We start from the raw sequence: 20,036 nt of genomic DNA, 5'->3' as shown, positions 1-20,036 counted from the left end.
GGAATTTTTATCGATCCGTAATAGAAATTGTTAGAAAACTATTGGGCTGAGTTGTGTTTGAAGTTTTATGAAAAAAATATATATATATTTCTAGAGATGTCTCCTATGGTGCAATCGAGAGTATTGTGACTCGGCCTCTAAAATAAAAGAGCCCATTAACTCCCTTAGTAATCATGCACTTGATTACTAGGCTCCTCGAGTACTACAAGGTTGTGTTTAAACTAAAACAAAAACGCTTACAAGTATGACTTGTAAAAATAAAACACAAAAAAGATTAAAATTGCAACAAATACAAGAATGGATTTGATTGATTCTTCAAAGATTAAAGCTCTCTCTATTTATATAAGAGAGACATAAAGGATCTCATAAAACTGAAAAAACGATGACTTTAAGAAGCTTCGTGAAGAGATATAAATGTCTCCAAAAAGAATTGAATTTTATTTATTTATTTTTGGTTGAAAAAAAAAGAAATGAATTGATAAGTAAATAAATAGGCAAGACGTTATGAAACTTATTCTGTATTTAAAAATTTATTTGAAACCTATTTTGAATCTTCATTTATTTTTTAAACTTATTTAAAATTAACAAATGTTGATGGTTAATAGGGCTCAATGCTTTTAAACTCAAGAAACCAAATTGATTCTTTGGAATAATTCTTACATATTTTAACCAATAATTAAACTCATAACAAAATTTACAAATTTTAACCCAATAAAATCATAAAAAAAAATATCTAAGAACACATACAAGGACATGGACGGATTCTGAGAAAGAGCTCTAGTTGTTTCTTAATTTTTATCATTAGAGTGCATTAACTATTTTTAATTTCTACGTTAACATTGTTAAAATGATGTCACAACAATGGTTTAAAATTATTTCCCCTAGTCTCTGTTTTATTTAAAGTGCAAAGATGGGCTCCAAGCATCAAGGTTCTAAGAATCGGATCGAGCCAATTATGCTTCTCCCAGATCTGACTCGGGCTGATCAAGAACAGAAAACCCTAGATGCTTAGAATATGCTGATTCTAGGGCTGAACCGGACCACCCCAACCAAAGTCTGATTTGATCGGAATTGGTTAGAATTGATCCGGATACCAATTCTAGGTTTTTAAACCCTTACTAACCTTGAAAAATCAAAAAATCAAAGGGCAAACAACTCCATTGGTAATCTATTAATTAAGCTTCGTGTGTACCTTATCTGGGAAATAACTCGTATATCTGTCTCTAAAAAAGGGTTATGATTTCATTTCAAGGACAAAGTTTTCCTTCACCCATAGAGGATTGTTCACCCACCATCATAGGGTTCACAAACCCCTCTTAGGGTTTTAGTATGTTTCGAAATACCCTTTCGATACCCATTTCCTCCCTCTGCTGCCCTTTGGTGAATGAGATCCCATTTACCGTGGGTAGAGGGAAGTCAAGAACAAAGTTTTCTTCCACCCATATTTGATTTCTTATGGTAAAAGATTTCTAGGCGGGCTCAAGTGGCGTGGGAAATGACATACTATTTCAGTCACATGGAAGATGATTTGGTAATTCTGACCTTAGATAGGTAGGAAACTGATTTGGGTTAGTCATGTGTTAAGTTTGATATTCAAATTCAATCAAATATGTACCCTCATGTATTTGTGAGCCATCCATATTTTCTTGTACATGTCTAGAAATTTTGTTTCCTTTTTCTTTTCTTTTATTTTTTAGGGTGCTAATTGCGAACACAGTCGATTTTTAGGTGGGAGTATGGGAGAGTGGTCTTCTGCCAAGGGGAAGAAAAGAAAAGAACTCTGAACATGTGTATATATTTTGAGGGAGAAAGAACGTTGCTTAATCCCGTGGTCCATAAGTCAATACATGTCCAAGCATCCAACATGGGATGAGGTGGTCATTTCGCCACCCCCTAACAAGTGGTTTGGATATATAGGGTAAGGGTATTCAAAACCCCTACAGTTAGGGTTGTCAAAATTGAGACTGAACCGAGGTCTTATTAGGTAGGTTTCAGATTGAAGTATTATGACCCCGAAACCGAATGAATCACACCAAAAACCGAAAGAGCCTAACACCAAACCAAAACCAGCTCTAAATCCTGAACGAAACCAAAACCAAACCGATCTACCCTGATAAGAAACCACTAAAAACCAAATTCCATTAAAAAATCATATTTTTTTCCTTATTTTTATGTAAATGTGTATGTTAACTAAACCCAAACTAGACCGAAATTGAAGCTGATAACAAATATATGCAAACCCAAAACCAAATCGAACTGAAACCAAACTTTCCTTGTTGTGTTGTTTCGGATTCATCATTAGCATACTGAAACCGACTCAACCCGAACCAACCGATTGACACTCGTAAGTCCTACCCACAATGATGGAAGTTGCAAGCCAGTGGTTTGGAGTTTGGACAAATAGGGGTAAGAGTATTCGACCCCCCTCCCCCTCCCCCTCCCAATTCTGATTTTTAATAACCTTGGTAGTTGGTATAGATCATCTCAACTCAACTCAACAAACAGATTAAGCTGATATTTAATGATTATTATTTTTCGGTACGTTCCAAGGTAATTGGACCCAATTATTGATTAATCATGTCGGAGTGAGGTGGTGGTGGTGGTTAGGAAATAACAGGAATAGACACTTAAAAGAAGTTAATTATTTGTACAGACAGCCTTGGCCTTACATTAATACATTAATTATATGAGGGAAAATGTTCTCTCTGGGGGAGGAGGCCACGCCATATGCTCTCCCCCTTTATTGGGGGATTTGGCATTCGTAAGGCTTTTGTTTTTTTGATAAAATTGGCATTCGTAATGTTGAGGTTCATAATAAGGCTCTGATGCTCAAATTAAGACGTCGTCTAATTTCGAATGACAATGCTCTTTGGGCTAAGATTTTCACAACCAAGTATTTCCCGCATCATTCAATTTTTTATCTTTGGGCTAAGATTCTCACAACCAAGTTATTTAATGTATTTGTTATGTGAAATGACAGATTTATCCTCATTGAAAAAACTACATTAATACATTAATTACATGAGGGAAAATGTTCTCTCTGGGGGAGGAGGCCACGCCATATGCTCCCCCCCTTTATTGGGGGATTTGGCATTCGTAAGGCTTTTGTTTTTTTGATAAAATTGACGTTCATAATGTTGAGGTTCATAATAAGGCTCTGATTCTCAAATTAAGACGTCGTCTAATTTCGAATGACAATGCTCTTTGGGCTAAGATTTTCACAACCAAGTATTTCCCGCATCATTCAATTTTTTTATCTTTGGGGCTAAGATTTTCACAATCAAGTTATTTAATGTATTTGTTATGTGAAATGATAGATTTATCCTCATTGAAAAACTACATTAAATGTTTTTGTGAATAAAACAAGAGACAATTAAATGAAGATGTCAAGTTCTAAACACACCTCTAGAGGAGTCCTATTATAATCACAAATAATCAAAAAAATTTGCACAGTTTAAAGTTAATTCAACATTAATTCCAGGGAAAAAGAACGCTAGTTGATTTTGTGGTTCTTATGCCCAGACACAGGACCATGCAAAAATACCACTTAAGCCTCAATGAACTAAAAAATCTCATTCAGTAAAAATGTTCTTGTATACGCTCTTATTGGTCCATGTGCTGGTGCAGGCGTTACATGACCAAACAACAATCTCTTGCCCTTAACTCAACATCCACCGACTATGGCAAAATTAAGGGGAGAAAGCCCATGCATGATGGACATACAATTAAGATAGAAACCCAGATTCAACAAGTACCCCAATTATTGAGGTTTGAAACTCCAATTTGCAGTCCAAGCCCATGGGCCACTCTCCAAAAGAAAATCATCTTTGTTCACATTGCATTCAACCTGCAGTCTACATTTTTTTTTTTTTTATAAGGTTGCTCTTGGCCCCAAAAGACATTTTCAAAAGGAACTACTAGACGATAAGATTATTTACAATAGTCTGATATAAAGAAGAAAGTAGTTGCTGCACTATTAAGAGAACACAAATTGGATGCAAGTTTGTCTTGGCTAGCCCATGCCCGAGCCCACCTAAGCCCATCCTGAGCCTGATAGGGCCTGGGTTGGGCTTTTCGACTCGTGGGATGGACTAGGGTTGCGGTTTCGAGGTGCAGCCATCCAGGGTAAGTCCGGACTGGGCATGGGCTGTAGCATCAATCTTAACCCAGCCCAACCTCGAGTTGGGATGCGCCTGGGCTGAGCTAAGGTGACCAAGGGTTGGACTGGTCTTTAAAAAAACTGGCCCAGCTTAGCTCAATTGCACCCCTACTGATGATGGCAGTATGATATCACGAACATTTATTGCTTATGACTCCACTTTTCTCTCCCTTTCAATCCATCGGAGGGAGAATGGATCCTTTTGTAGTGAGTGAACCCGACACTTGGGTGAATGAATCCTAGGGAACCTAGAGTTAAGTGATCCTCTCAGACCTTATTAATGGGGAAGGCATTCGTACACGGGAGAGCATGGGCTTTTATGTCATTTTAGATTGACATTTATGCTATCAATCGGACTACAATTAATGTAGAGTGTGTACATGCACGGGCTGCACGGCCATGCATTAAAACTTATTATGATAAAAAATAGTAATATTTTCATTTAGAGCTGCATCACCCCATCAATAGGTTTGCTGAAAAAGAAAAAAAAAAAGATACTAAATTATTTAATTGATATTTTAAACCGTTATTGTGCATCAAATTCCTTCAATATGCTATACTTTTTTTTTTTGTACATTGAGAGTCAGTAATTTGAAACCCTTATATGTAGCCCATTAGGTGCTGCAACTCTAGGAAACTTAATTAGTTTATCTCCCCCAACTTCTTCCCATCTGCAAAAAATAACATTGAAAGTGAGAATAATGCATTAGGAGTACAGTAGAAGCAAGACTTAAACTCTTACCATATTAATGAAGCAAATTCTAAGCATGTAGGTGAGACTTGGTCTTTTTTTTTTTTCAATGTTTCATCAAAATTATCATCAAATATTGTTATCCTTTTTACAGTGCCTTCTTTAAATTGTTCAAATCTCTTTTCCCCATTAAATTATTCTCTGTTTGCACTATATAGTACATACACAATGGCAGTACCCTTGTGTACAATGCAAACAGAGACTGAACAATTGAATGTGAAACACAAAAAGAATCATTCTGTCTTACTGGGTATTTAACACTGATTTTAATAAATAGTTAAAGCATAAAGACGCGGATACCGAAGCTGTGTTTGGTATGTATTCTCAGAATAGATTCTAGGTGTATAATGCATTCTAAAATACGATTCTTCTCTATTTTGTCGCTTGAGAATGCTTTCTAGATCACGAATCTATTTCTAGAATGCATACGAAAACACAGCCCGAATGAGGCTTATTAAAGTTTGTTATAATTGTCATGGATAACTGAGAAATTAAAAGAGATATTGTAGCAAACCTGTATCTAGTGACAAAGTGGTGAAGAAATGTGGATATTTCTACAATACCCAATTCTTTCCCTGGACATAGCCTACCTCCACCTCCAAATAACAAGAAGTAGTTGTGAGTCTCCAATTTCTTATCCTGCATAGGAACTCAAGGTTACTATTATCATACTTAGCTGTATTTTAGAACTTAAGTACTAGTCTTCGGGTCTTCCATAGCCCTGCAATGTGGGGGACCAAGACCATTAATTGGCATTTTAAATCCATTTGCAGTACAGCACTGTCATCAGTCTACACTGTCAATCCTTAAATTTCTAAGGAAAACAGGAGAGATTCAAATACTTGTTGCTTTTCCCTTGTGCAAGAAGATTCCTGGTAATAGCAATGCTCTTCAATAATTTCTCAGCACTTAAAAGTAATCTTAGAAATTTAATTAAATTTATTGTAACTGACCATCATCCATCTCCAGGGATTGAAGGTGAAAGGCTCTGGATATAAGATGGGATCGTAATTGATCTCCCTTGTGTACACATATATTCTCCATCCTATTGGAATAATATATCCTGGAAAGGCAAAAAATTAAAGTCAAGCATAACTATTTACTATCCACTTGTAACAAAGGTTCAGAAGAAATATTTTAACCAGGGTTGAATGGTAAAACAGGATTCATGTAGCTGACACCCTTAGGTTGGGAGAAGGATCAGTTGAGTTGAGTTGTGTGGTCAAGATGAAATTCCATAAACTAATGGTTTAAAAGTCCACTAAAATTTTAAAATGTAAGCTTTTCTTGACCAAGGGATCAGGCACTTATTGAGTGGTCTTGAGAAATTTTATGTGTACCATGTGCTTGATTCTGGGACCTGGGGACCAAAGTGGATAGTGATCTTCTTTGTGAACCATTAATATATTTCTATATGTAGACACCCAACTGCATATGGGTTTCTATTGAAGACATGTTTAAAAAAGGAAACAAGAACTAAATAACCAGCTACATAATCACAGACCAAGAACATGAGGAATATTTAACTAAATAGACAAACCTAAATATAAATGTCATGATCTCAATCTCACCAAATGTCAATACCATGATATGATATTATTTCATAAATTAAAATAGAAGTAGTTTTAAGTTCAATTTACAAACCATTCAGTTCCATTTCTTGAGTTGTTTTTCTTAACACACCATTAACAACAGTAGCTAATCTTGCTGTTTCAAGTATCACCTGCATCAAGAACAGAAGATAAGTTTTAATTTCTTGATTCCATTTTTAACTTTATTAAGAAAGGATGTAGTAGAGTAGCATTGATTACCGCACGAGTGAAACTCATTGATTTATAGTCACTCCAGGTGATCGAATCCTCTGACCCCTTTTCCGGATCCTCTGACCCCTTTTCTTTTCTAATGGCCAAATGTTCTTCCTGAATTTATTTTTTTTAAAAGTCATATCAAATCAATTGAGGAAGCCAAGGGAATACAGAAGGAAAACTGTCACAACTCTCGAGTGTAAGAGAAAATGGAATCACCCTGAGTTCTTGAAGTGCTCTTGGATTATCATGGAGATACTTGACAGCCATCATTGAAGTAGTGGAGACAGTTTCAAAACCAGAATACAGGATTGCAATTATTTGATCAACTATCTCTTCATCATTGAGTTTGTACCTGGAGTGATGGTCTTCAGTTTTCATTAGGAAACCAAGCATGTCTTTACAGGTATTATTAGGAGAATCGCGTCTTCTCTGTAAGATTTCTGCCCACAGTTTGATGATATTTTTTCTGGCCTGAGACAAAAGAATAGTCAGTGGAAAAGATCAAAAGAAACAGGACAGGGAGAGGACTTGAAGCAATAAGTTACCTGAGACCCACTGTGGTAATTTGTCCCAGGAAGATTGATAGGCAGTGAAATGGTTCCTAGTACTAGCTTCTGGAACTCTGGCTTAAAGGCTTCTCTAACCAAATCAGCATCAACACCAGCAATCTGCTTAAGTGATGAGAGCAATGCCATCTGAACCAAACAACAGAGTAGTAGCAGTTGTAAATTAATTAGCCCAGAAGGTATTTCATTTCTTTTGGATTTTGAATAGGTATAAAATTTTATTTATTTTTTGGTTATTATTCTACAGGTCTTGCCAGTTAATCCAAATGCAAACACAACCAGAAAAAAATCATATTTTTATTAAAAATTATTATTCTTTTTGTAATAGAGATCCAACAATATTTAAGTTCTAGAAGATGTAGAACAGGACTGTCATTCATCACCAATGGGATTCTCTTTTTCAGAGTTAAAACTTTTATTAACTCCAAAAGTAAAGAGTTAAAAAGTAATTCAGAGAGTTTATGGACAATAACTAAAACTGGAACTGAAGAAGAGTAGTAAATTTGCAACTAAAGTGTACCTCTTTAGTTTTTTCTTGGATATCAATAATTTTTCCATCCCAGTTGCTGAGGTGGGATCTCATAAACTCATCAATTGTTAGCAGAAGATGGTCTCTGATCATGGTGGGTCTGATGATGTTAAGTAAAGCTCCTCTGATTTTCTTGTGAGCAGAGCCATGCACAGCTGCTATGTTGCATTTCCCTAAGATATCCAACATGGATTGTGGGTATCCAGGAACTAGACCTTTTCCTTCATTCAACAATATATATTTGTTGAGCTCTGGATCCATGGAAACTATTGTAGGACAGCCCAATATGTGGGATTTGAAAAAGCTTCCATACCTATATAAGAAAGGAAATGAAAGAAAAGAAAAGTAAGTTCCCTGCATTAATAAAAACTACATTTCTGAACAGAAAGGGAACTGATAAGAATGGTTAGTGGGTTTTTTTTTTTTAATGGTAGTTTGAAACTAACAACTGCTAGAAGACCCAAGAAAAGATTGATTTCATGTGAAAAGTGGAATTTATGCTTTGCATGCATAAATAACCAACTTGAGTCAAGAAAAAAAAATCACTTTCCAAGAAGAAGAGTGATGGCTATTTCCCATGAAAGGTTTGAGACTTGGAGGTAAAAGTGCTCTGCTTCCTCTAAAGCTGGCTCTAGGCAGAGAAGAGCCAAAGGAAAAAAAACAACTTATAACAGAGAGGGGAACTTCCTTTTACAAGACTATCAACTTGGAAAACAGAGCTATAACATCATAAACAAGACAAACCACTTTGTAGTTATGAGAATCATCTTAAAACAGAAATGAGAAATATTCTTGTCTTACACCAAGTACCAAGAAAGGAAGAGAGAAAGAGAAGCAAAACTTCATGAATCAATATATAGTTTGTATAACAGAAACAAGAGGAAAAACTACAAACCCACAGAGCTTTCAAGAGCTCACCTTGCTCTCTGTTTTTTCATGAAGTTAGGTCCTTCCCTTAAGAAATCTGTAGTCTCTCCAAACAAAGGCCACCCCATTGTTCCTGGAGGCAAGCCTTTCTTCCTGTACCTCACCTCATTCCATCTCAACAAGGCTGTGCAGCAGATACAGAACCCCAAAACCACACAGAAAACCACCACAAAAACCGCCATTGATGCTCCCAAGAAGCTTTGAACCCACCTCAGAGAGAGCTGTAAATGGGATGGAAGGGTTACTACGTTGTAGTAGGGTCAGAAGCATATATAGACAGACCTATGGACTGCCATTTGAAGGAGAGCAGAATCCAAATAATCCCAAAGAGACCCCATGCACCCACCTAAGGACTCTATGCTTATAGACTACTCTACTCTTTTTAGAGTTTTAAAAGCCCAAGATTTTGTCGTAAATGCTTCCTTTAACAGGTTTAAATTTAAGCTGCCCCCTCTATACAGTCAAGAGTGAAACTTTTGCCATTACAGATTTCACAATGAATACTCACTAAAAGAGAAAGATTCATTAAGATTTTATTAGTGGGTTTTTTCCCCTTTTTTTGTGAGATTTTAGAAATTAATTAATTACCTATCACAAGAAAATGATTTGTGGAACAAATTAATTCTTGAGAGAGAGAGAGAGAGAGAGAGAGGTCTGGTTTTTGGTCTGTTGAACCATGAATGAATGGATAGATGGTGGGTTACTAATAGTAAAATGAAAATCTAGTTAGCTGTTTTACAGTGTAAAGGCTGATTTTGAGTATGAGAATATGTACAAAGGAGGGAAGGAAAAAAAAAACTATAAATAAACTGCCCACTAATGCATCAAAGGCTGGAGTGAAAAATGGCACATGGGCACCACACCATTGAAGCAAGAAGAAAAAGTATTCTGAGCCCCCCCAGTCCCTCACATGCCTGTCAACAAGATCTGCTAATTCCATTAGACACCACAACCAGACAAGTCTTTGTATGGCATGTGAATTTGAGTGAGAGAGAGAGAGAGACTTTTTTTTAACTGCAAGTTTGAAACTTGACTCTTGACTCCTTGGTTCAATGTGAAACTGTGGACTAAAAAAACTTGAACTGAGGAATGATATCAATCAAACAAATATACATATAATAGCTCTGAGTTTCCTAGAAAACTACCAGTTTACTTCTGAATTTGGGAATGTAATGAGAGAGAGAGAGAGAGATCCTTCTTTCCTGATTAACTGATGCTAATGGATCTAAACTTTGTAGTGGTATTTCAATTTTGGATATTTCAAACACTTACCATCATGTGTTTATGGTAGATTCTTTATATTTTTAATTACTTTTTAACATTTTAGTGTTAGTTAAGTGTCTTTGACTGTTTGTTGATTGAAACCAGGACTTTCATGTTTCAATGATTGGAAAAAAAAACAAGTGATTTTTGTAGTAAGCATTAGATTGTTGACCATAGCAATCAACATTATTGAAACCACACAATTAGTGAAGTTATTTGCTCACACTCCCAGCCTTATCTCTCTTCTCTTACAACAAAAAGTAAGGGGGGAAGGGGAGTGGTGAATGGTGAACCATACATCTTCAATCAAACAATAACATTATAAATAGATTAGATACCAATCATGTACACCAATCATATACATGACAAGAATAAGCAAATAAACAAATTCTAAAAATTCAAGTCCTCTCATTTGTTGAAACTGAAAACTTAACCATGAAACAAAAAAGAAAAGAAACAACAAGTAATCACAATGCAAAGATATACGTGTTTTAACAAGATTCTTACATTCACAATCTAATGAGAGTATCTCACTAGCAATGGAGAAATAGGGTTACAAAGTGAACTCTTTGCCTCACTCTCCTTCTTACAAGGAATTTTTTTTTCCACAACCTTAAATAACTTTCATGTTAGCCCTACATATTTTTAATGGCCCACAACCTCCATGTCCACAAAAAATGACCATAAATGATTGATTCATTTCCTTAGAATACAAGGCATCAATCCTCAACACTAATTAGCCAGCAGATATGATGATTCATAAGAATGACTCAAATCTTCAAGGAATAGTTATTGCATGAATTAGATTTGACAAAAGTATCACATTAATCTGATAACCCTAGCTACCCTACCATATTGAGAGATAAGTTCTTTCTATCAATAGGTAAGGGCTATCTCACATCTGATATATAATTAAAACCCTTTTGGACCTCATATAATCCAGCAGCCCACAAGAGAGGATTCACTGTTTTGATTTTGGTTTTTAAGGGTCTTGAAACTGATGGAGTTGTCTTGGAGTGGCATAAAAAGTGGATTGGATGGTGACTTGAAGAAAGGTCTTAGATCCAACAAGATCTCTTGGATAGTGATTGGACACTAAAAAAATGAAGTCCTCACCTTTGGAATGTTGACTGCTAGACATCAAAGTAATATGATTTCCATTATCTTTTCCATCAGCTTTTGACAAATAATAGATGTACAAATTAATACCGTATTAATAAGAGGAAGAACAGGGAGAAGTACAAAAGGCAACAAAAAATTAAGAAAAGAAACATTATTATAAAGGCAAGCAACAAAATAATAACTAACTGTTACGCTGCTCTGGTATAGATTCTTTTATATTATTTTTCTATAATAAATCGTGGAGACTCATAATGACATTTCTCTTTTCTATTCTGATCATATGTATTTCGTGTTGTCTCATTTGGACGATACCATTTTCCACCCCCTGATTGTAATGTGTATATTACTTCTTACACGGCCCTTGTAGGAAACCCTCTCGCACTAACAAATAAGTCTGAAATATTTCCTACCTTGCTCTTGAGATTTCAGCACCAGTAAAGATTAGCCACACCTAAATTCATTTCCTAAACCGAGCTTTTAACTCTTTTTATTAGTCTTCTTTTGATTGATTTTAGATGGGTTTTCGAAAATTAGTTGCATTAACAGTTAGACAGTTGGCTCTACACGTGGATCTTTTATATTGCCATATATGGAGATTCCCATAAGAAACGTTAATCCATCGCGTGGTTTCTATGCCTACACATAAGACCATGTGAAATTACCGTTCAACCCTAATAAACTAAAAAATCACATTCATTCAAATGCTCTTGCACGTGTTCTTATTAGCCTACACTGGTGCAAATGTGATCAGATAGCGATCTTTTACCCTAATTATATCATATATAGTCCAATATATCAACTACCCTAGAATATAGATACCAACCTGAGGACAAGTTTGTCAAAAAAGTCACATAAAAAGTCAAGAAATTAATCTTTTTGTTTTTTAATTGGTAGAAAGAGAGAAGAAGAAATTAATCTTGTAGACAGGGATATTGATTAAATGCTGATTAGACACATGCAAAGCAAATCAAGAATTTAACTAGGAAGAATTAAGAAAAAAGAAAGAGAAATTAACAAGACTTTTTCCAAGAAAAAAAAGTGGGGTTATCAGTAATAATGAGATAGAGATACGTGTGTGTATGTGTATGGTTGGGGTAGTTGATGGATAATAAAAGTCAAAGGAAGTACAGAAAAGATACATACGGTGGCCTGAAAAGAAAAGGCATCTATTTATTATCTGGCTCTCAAATAGAGAGATACGTGTATCAAAAATCTATGGTTTATGGAGAGAGAGAGAGAGAGAGAGTTTATTTATTATTATTGGAATGTCTGCCAACAAATGCCTTGATTTGCTCTGTTCTATTAAGAAATGAAGTATTGTAGATCATCAGACCCATTTGCACGAGGGCCTCTCTTTTGTTCTTTTGTGCCTTTTTTTTCTTGCCACGTTGGTACGTCTCCTTTCCTTCCATTATTACTTCTTAATTATTTATTTGGGGAGAGGGTTTTCCAGAGTGGGCAGTGTAAGAAGGATTGAAGGAACATGCACACCGAATCTTTATCCCTTCAATTTGCTGTCCGTTCCAATTTCTCACATAGGGATGAAAATAGCCATCCTATCCCCTGTCCGAACACACTGCCCAATATGGGGTAGGTTGGGTCTATTCCGCTCCTATGTGAGGAATTGGAGAAAATTGGAGTGGATAGTGAATGAGAAGTGATAATTATTCCATGCACACTACAAACAATGACAGATTGAAAAATATTGAATCTACATGGTTTCAATAGAAGAGCCAATTGTCAATGTGAATCTCACTGTTTATTATATGAGGAGGTTATAAAGGAATTTGTACTTGAACAATGTAGCAATCTTTTTTCTATATTGATCATGGGAAAGAGAATCTGTTGCATGTCCCTATGCCCGAACACGGGTACGTGGCAAAATGACCACCCCGCCCCATGTTCATGGTTTGAGGTATTAGTATCGGATCGCCCAATACGGCCGATACTACATGGTTTTGAAGGTGATTGATATCAATATCTGATCGACAATATATCAATGACATGGTACGGACAAGGGGTGAAGTACTTCAAAAATCCGTTTTTTAAGGAAAACCAGAGGTAAACTTGTTTGACATAGACAATCTGTGACGATATTGTATCTGTATCGTATTGATTTTGAAGGTGACCAATACCCGATCCAATACCATGCATTAAAACCATGCCTATGTTGGATGAGCATGCGCACACTCCATTTACCCTCGTGCTCCCGTGCTAGCGCAGGGGCGATGCGAATAAGCAATGTTCTCGATCTCTCCCCTTGTTTATACATAAAAGAGAGGGATGTAAATCAATAATTTAAAATTCTTATTTGATTTGTATTTGTATCTGGATTTGTCTAGGAAAATCTGTGTTTAAATCAATTTTTTGATAACAAAAAAAACCAATTTTTTAATAATTATTTGAATCTATTCGAAAGCTAATCACATATATTTTCATTTCAGACCATATATTATTCAATTTGTTTAGGTTTGATAATAAAAATATAATTAAATAATAGGTTTTTAAATAATATTTTATAGCGCTAAAATATCTTTATCAAATTCATGGTATATGACAAATAATTAAATGAAAAAAATATTTATGGGGGCAACTATGTAATTTTATATATGACACTTCTACAGCAAACCATAATTGGATAGTAGATATTCAGCTCTTCTCCTTCTCGTCTTTTTGAATTTCCGTCTTCTCACTACTCTACTCTTTAGAGTCTCCAGTAGGGAGGTCAATGGATAGTCAAAATCCATATTCAGTTCATGTTCATATCCGTTTAGAGTAATCCTTAATCGTAAAACCAATTTCTAGAAACCATTCAAATATGTTTTTTTTTTTGGTAGAAACCATTCAAATATGTTGGAAAGCTAATCAAATGCAAATACGAATAGTGTTATATTCAATTCGAATTCGGTCCATTTATATCCCTAATAAAAATAAAAAATAAAAAACTATATACCGATACTTAGAATCAGGATGACCGGCCTGAAATATGGATTATTGGCCCTATAATTGGATTTGGGGTTACATCGATTCTAAAGGAAGGGTGTAATCTGACTAGCTAGTCCAGGGGTTTAAAAGGCATTCCAGCCCCTTAGCCTTAATGATAAGATATACAACATGTTTGCCATATCACAACGCACGCAGAAGCATTAACAAGGGTTGAATTTTTCACATTCACGGGGCGGTCATTTCGCCTCCCTTTGTATCAAGGTGCAGATGTCAAGTGCCACACTGTCAAACAAGGTTCCTTTTTCCACACACACACACGACCACCTTCCTTTATAAAAGGGTGCTGGCAGCTAAGGAAATGGGATCTTAAAAGGTATTTATGAAACATACAAAAATCTATGAGGATATTTATGAACCTAAAGGGTGAGTGAACGTACTATTTTATTCCTTAGCTGGCAAGCGGCAGACGCCTCGCTCCTAGGCAAGGTTCCACACACACACAAGGTTTCTTTTCAACACACGCACCCAAATACATGACCACCTCCTTTCGTATCAGAGTGTAGGTGCCTTTGACCCAGCCGATACAAATTGATCCGGATCGATATTGAATCGATATTGTTAGAGGCCAATACTGTGCCCGATAGCATGAACTTAAACCATACATAGTGATGTTTTCCGCCAATGAAAGAGTGGGTGGTCGAATTGTCCGATATCATGTATTAATTTTTATCGATAACAATGCGAATCGGCCGATCTGACACCTATCACTAAATCCGTGCGTGATCCACTTTATGTCTTATATTTCCATAAAAGAAAAATTAAAAAACAAAAATCTCTCTCTCTCTCTCTCTTTTTTTTTTTGAGTAGAAAAAATCTCTCTCTTTGGATCTTTTTAGTCAATGCTCCCAATTAGATGGTGGTATTTTCATTTATTTTTATTTTTGTTTGGGGTTAGGACTTTCTTCTTTTTAACTACCAACGAAATGTTATTGATATCACGATAAATAGAGAAAAAGAGAGAGAAAAACCACATATATTTATTTGCTGTCCATTGTTTGGCAGCAAAGAAACCCAAAAAAGGAAAATAAGAGAGAAAAAAAATATATGTATATATATATACTGAAATAGAATAATAAAGAAGGTACGCTATGGTCCACTTTGACTTTTTATCCCAACGACCAATGAGAGAGGGAGAGAGAGACGCACAGCTTACGAAGAGCTATACCTTGAGTGAGTGAGCGCACGTGTGGTAAGCGAGTACTTCGCACCCACGTGCACTTGTTTTTTATTTCATGAAACAGAGGAGAGATTTTGTCTCCATCCATATGCTGCTTTTTCTCCTCTCTCTCTCTCTCTCTCTCTCTCAATTTGTCGCCTTTTTCTATGCCTTTCCACGATATTTCTCTTTTGTTTTTATTTCCTTGTTTTCTTCTTCAATTGTCACAACTCCCAACTCACTTCTATCCATTCGATTTCAAGTTTCAAGTTTCAAGTTTCAAGTTTCAAGTTTCAACCCCCACCTGTAAATCAGTAAATGTAAATACTTTCACACCACCAAAGTTAAAAAAAAAAAAAAATCAAAATATCAAAAATAAAGATTGAAAATGAAACTCTGAAAGATGCTTTTTAGTGGTTGTTATGGACCAGCAGGAATAATCCACATTCCAACTCAGGGGATAATTTTCCAGCCTAGCTAGCTCAACATGAGAATTAATCCAAAAAAATATTAGATCAATTTTAATTAGTTGATGTGGATCTTATTTTAGTTAATTTCATTGTTTGGTAGGAGAAGTACTAACAATGAAAATTAATTAATGATCTGATCTGAGGACAACTCCATGCTTAGCGCAGTTGAGGTTGGCTTAGCTACGTAGGAGATTGGTTTTTTTGGAATCCTAGTTTGTTGATTGAGAGAGCCTTAATTGGTCACACAAATAATTGTCATACATTTCACTTGATGGGATTAATTTGATTACAACACTAACCTCATCTATGCCCGCCCCAGCTCAGCTTAGCCTCAGCCTCAGCCTCTGCCTCAGCCTCTGCAATTACCCTCTATTGCGTTAGAAAAACAATGCCCAAAATAGCGATTTTGCAGAAGAAAAATAAAGAGAAAGAGGAGAACAAGCACACAAGACAAGATTTACGTGGTTTGAAAGAGATATAACAATATTTGCCTAACCCATACCCCTAGAGACCCACCCAGTCTGGTTTGGATTTACACTAACATATGTCAAAATACATATCAAATCGAAGATCTCGATGAACTCTACAACCATTTTGAAGTGATTTGAGGGCAAACTAGCCCGCCAAAAATCACCACAACACTTTCTGGACTGAGATCGGGCTTCACCAATAACACATTGCCCCCTATAACTCTCTGTCTATCTCGTCTCATCCCTCACCCAATCTATCTCGTCTCTTTCGTTTCCCAATCCCTGCACTCTACAATCTAATCTGGACCACAAGTCCAAAAAAGGGTGGAAAAAGACCATACCAATGTTAAAATGCAAATCACCTGATAGTGTTACACCTTCCCTATTATAATACTTTACTATAACTAATGGGGAAAAAAGACCTCTATGGGGAGTGTGGCCTACACCAACACTCCCATGAGTCTATCCCTCTCCTTCCAATATGAAAAGACACCTATGTCCCCCTTGTTTTGAGGAGGAGAGAGATAGACACATGAGAGTGTTGGCACAAGCCACATTCCCGGACAGAAAACTACTTCCCCTTAACTGATATATGCTTTAATTTTATGTTTGTTTTCATTTATGGATCGATATGGTCGTGAACAAGGAGCTTCAAATTTTACTGCTACCGGGGTTGCAGGAATAGACAAAGGGGGGAGTGAATTATTCCATTTATTTAGCTTGTTAATGGACAGAGTTTAGTGTGCTTCATCACTCTTACATCTATATGCTTTCTATTTGATCTAATGCTCTTTGGAGAATGCATGTCCTTTCTTGGTCTTTTAGTCCAAGTGCAAGAGGGCTATTAAAAAAAAAAAACCCTAAACTAATATAGAAGGAACTTCTATTGAATAAACAGCTTAGTCCAAGATGTGTGATTCCAACCAACATGTTGCAAAAGATTCTTCCTTTGCTTGGCTCCACCCTACAAATTCAAGTCCCCCCCCCAACCCATGTGTTAAGGTCCCCATAACATTTGTTTGATGCTCAATACCATGTCTTTCTGTTGTTGTATCTTTTATCCTCTTCTCTCTCTCTCTTCATTTTTCCCCTCAACCTGCAGTTGGTGATCTCATGATAAAAAGAGATACTAAACCATGTGATCTTGGCCATATTATTGTTGGATGAAACTCAGCTTTTGTGGGGGCTACTCTCAGTTTGTTTTTGTTACAAACAACCAATGAAACAGAACCACCTTAGCACATTATTCCCTCTGCAAAAAGTATTTGAATCCTACTCTGTACTGATTTCTATCCATCAAGAAGTGACAACTACCAAACTGAAGGTGACTCTAAGAATGCAATTACTAGATTCTCATCTTGTTTCAAAAGCCCCTCTTGGCATGTGAAGTCTGTTGTTAGAGCATCAATATAGGTCCCTTATCTTGCATCTTTATCTATCAACAAACAAGCAAGTACTGTTTTATCTTATTACACATAATTGAAGGCAAAAAAGCTCATCATTTACTGTTTTTGCCTCCTTTGTTGTAGTAAAAGCTGTGAGATTTGAAGTCAAGTTTGCCTATTTACAATTGAGAACTGATAGGCTCTTGAACTGAAAAGCAGAGACCCAATCTAAAGAACATTCCAATTGTATATGCTAACATGACTATGACAGTCAAGTAGCCACACCTAGCATACAAGATAAAGTTAAACCCTAATGCTATAATGCTACAAGAGACTGTTAAGCAACAATTAATGATATCTTTTCACTCTAATTAAGCCCTTAATTTAACAGTATAGGCAATATTGAAGCAAATAAAGAATATACTGATGAAACCATCATTATTATTATTATTATTACTTACTTACTTACCTAATTAAGATTGCTGGCATGTGTTAGATGCCTCTTAACCTACCTGCTCACATGCTCCTCACTGAAAAAAAAAAAAAACAAAATAAAAGAAGAAGCCAAGGCTTAAACAGAGCATTAAACAGTTTTTTTAAGTTCTAAGTTGATGCTCAGGTCCCCAAAAACACTAAGAGTCAAACTTTGACTGCTTGATCTTTGGACAATATTTCTTCTTTCCTTTGGTGGAAGTTTCATAATCTAGACAGCTTGAGTCTTGTATTTAAGCCATTAAGAAGAATAAAGAATCTCTGTTTTAAGGGGAAGATGGAATCCAATGCTATATAAGTAATATATATCTCAGCCATGACTACAATGACACCCAAGTTAATGGGGTTATTTTATAAGATTCTTTCTTCCCTAAAAGAAGCAGGCATGCTCACATAATGGAATGCATAGCCCTTCTCCGCAGATCAGGCTGAGCTCCCACTATCATTTCTATTAGTCAAATTATCCAAATTGTCAGGTTTTATGACTTGATATAATAGCACCAGTTTTGGATACCACAGCCCAGTTAACTTGGCTAGTAAGTAATAGGGTTTGCTTAACATGATTTGATTAAGGGTAGATCATTTTCAAAGTCAAAGGCTGCCAGTTGCAGTAGAGTGTTGGCCTAAGTCCATGGGTGAGGCCACTTCACTTGTTTGACTCTCTCTCTCTCTCTCTCTCTCTCTCTCTCAATTCCAATGTTTTCATTGCAATGTTTTCAACATGTACGCGCTAGCATCTAGTCATTGTATAGGTTTAGATTAATAGATAAGTGTTGATTGGTGGCTGGCTTGGTTGGATGAGATCGAACACGAGAGGTGGTCTCCTTAATGGGTAATGAGTTTTAATTAACCGTTTTAATGTATAAAGATTAAAATGGGCCTATGTACAATTGGATCTTATTATGGGAGAGTCCCACTTGTATTCTGTTTCAGGGTTAGTCCATGCTCCTCGTCTATATAAAGGAAGCAATGATCATTAGTTGCAACCACTGACAATTACATAGAGAGGGGAGTAGACAAGACTAACAAGGAGAGAAGAACATTCGAGGAGTTCTTCGTCAAACAATATGGATTCGGGTATGGTTCCAATTGAATCTCCATTATTGTATATTGAACAATATGGATTCAGGTATGGTTCCAATCGAATCTCCATTATTGTATATTGTTTATGTTATTTTATCCATCATGTTGATCCTATGAATATTTCTAACAGTTATTCTCCCTTCTCCCCCTATCACCCCCACCCGCTGCCCTTCCTTGAAATTCGTCTGTTATAATATTAAGAACCTATCATCCTTTGTTTATATATCGATCGGCTTGAGCCCAGTTCAAGTTTCGGGCCATCTTTGATCCATGATGGGCCCAGGCCCACATACAATTGTAGCTACGAGTCTCACTAGAAGTCTCTGTCTTGGAGAGAAAGGATATATAAAATAATGGTCAATAGAAGTTCACATCCCCCCCCCCCCCCCCTTTTCTTTTCTAGCTCTCAACCTAAAATTAAACAATAAGAGAAATGCCTAGAGTCCACCTTCATCTTTAGAGCAGGCCATGACTTGCCTCATTATTGTTTGAACAACTAAACCCACTACAACTTTTTGATTGAAAGTTCTAATGTTTTAGCCATTTTGGTTTGTTTTGATTAAATTTCAATATAATCAAAATTAACATTTCAAATGAGATCTTAAAATATTGAAACTTTGTTTGGTTGGAAGGGAAATGATGGGAAGAGAATGAAATTAAAAAGAAAAAAAAAAGGTAATTTTTATAATTGTTATCAACATTAATGATTATGTTACTCAACCAAAACATTTCAAGTATGGTCATTAAATTTTATCTTATTTTGCACAAATTTCTTAGATTTAAAAAGAAAAGAAAATTTTGATTTGAAAAGTTTAATTATCATATATGGTAATAGTTTAAGTTGAGCAA

The 20,036-nt window shown here is 35.9% G+C and overlaps 1 protein-coding gene across 2 annotated transcripts; it reads right to left on the bottom strand.

The window, feature by feature from the left end:
- Window positions 1–4,642: 4,642 nt before the first annotated feature.
- On the bottom strand, window positions 4,643–9,085 carry LOC122663736 (cytochrome P450 85A1-like). 2 transcript variants are annotated; one of them, XM_043859375.1, is made up of 9 exons: window positions 8,732–9,085; window positions 7,805–8,126; window positions 7,264–7,413; window positions 6,935–7,189; window positions 6,722–6,829; window positions 6,555–6,633; window positions 5,867–5,973; window positions 5,425–5,549; window positions 4,643–4,830 (listed from the first exon to the last, which is right to left on the bottom strand). In XM_043859375.1, exons 1-9 carry the CDS (start codon window positions 8,920–8,922, stop codon window positions 4,743–4,745), a joined length of 1,425 nt encoding a protein of 474 aa, XP_043715310.1. In that variant the 5' UTR covers window positions 8,923–9,085; the 3' UTR covers window positions 4,643–4,742. The 2 variants fall into 2 exon arrangements, with proteins under 2 accessions (XP_043715310.1, XP_043715309.1); XM_043859374.1 differs by having other exon boundaries at window positions 5,864–5,973; window positions 8,732–9,084.
- Between the last annotated feature and the right edge of the window lie 10,951 nt (window positions 9,086–20,036).

Source organism: Telopea speciosissima, chromosome 6 (assembly GCF_018873765.1).
Source record: "Telopea speciosissima isolate NSW1024214 ecotype Mountain lineage chromosome 6, Tspe_v1, whole genome shotgun sequence".
NCBI lineage: Eukaryota > Viridiplantae > Streptophyta > Magnoliopsida > Proteales > Proteaceae > Telopea > Telopea speciosissima.
Note: the sequence above shows the minus strand (reverse complement) of the source record. Positions and strands in the feature narration are given on the sequence as shown.

What these genes read in the sequence shown, in the direction of transcription:
- LOC122663736 (XM_043859374.1), bottom strand. Translation starts at nt 8,922, where the DNA reads ATGGCGGTTTTTGTGGTGGTTTTCTGTGTGGTTTTGGGGTTCTGTATC. An exon ending in TCCAAGAAAAAACTAAAGAG is followed by an intron (nt 7,414 to 7,804) that starts GTACACTTTAGT and finishes TGTTTGGTTCAG; the next exon opens with ATGGCATTGCTCTCATCACT. An exon ending in CAATGAGTTTCACTCGTGCG is followed by an intron (nt 6,634 to 6,721) that starts GTAATCAATGCT and finishes TTCTTGATGCAG; the next exon opens with GTGATACTTGAAACAGCAAG.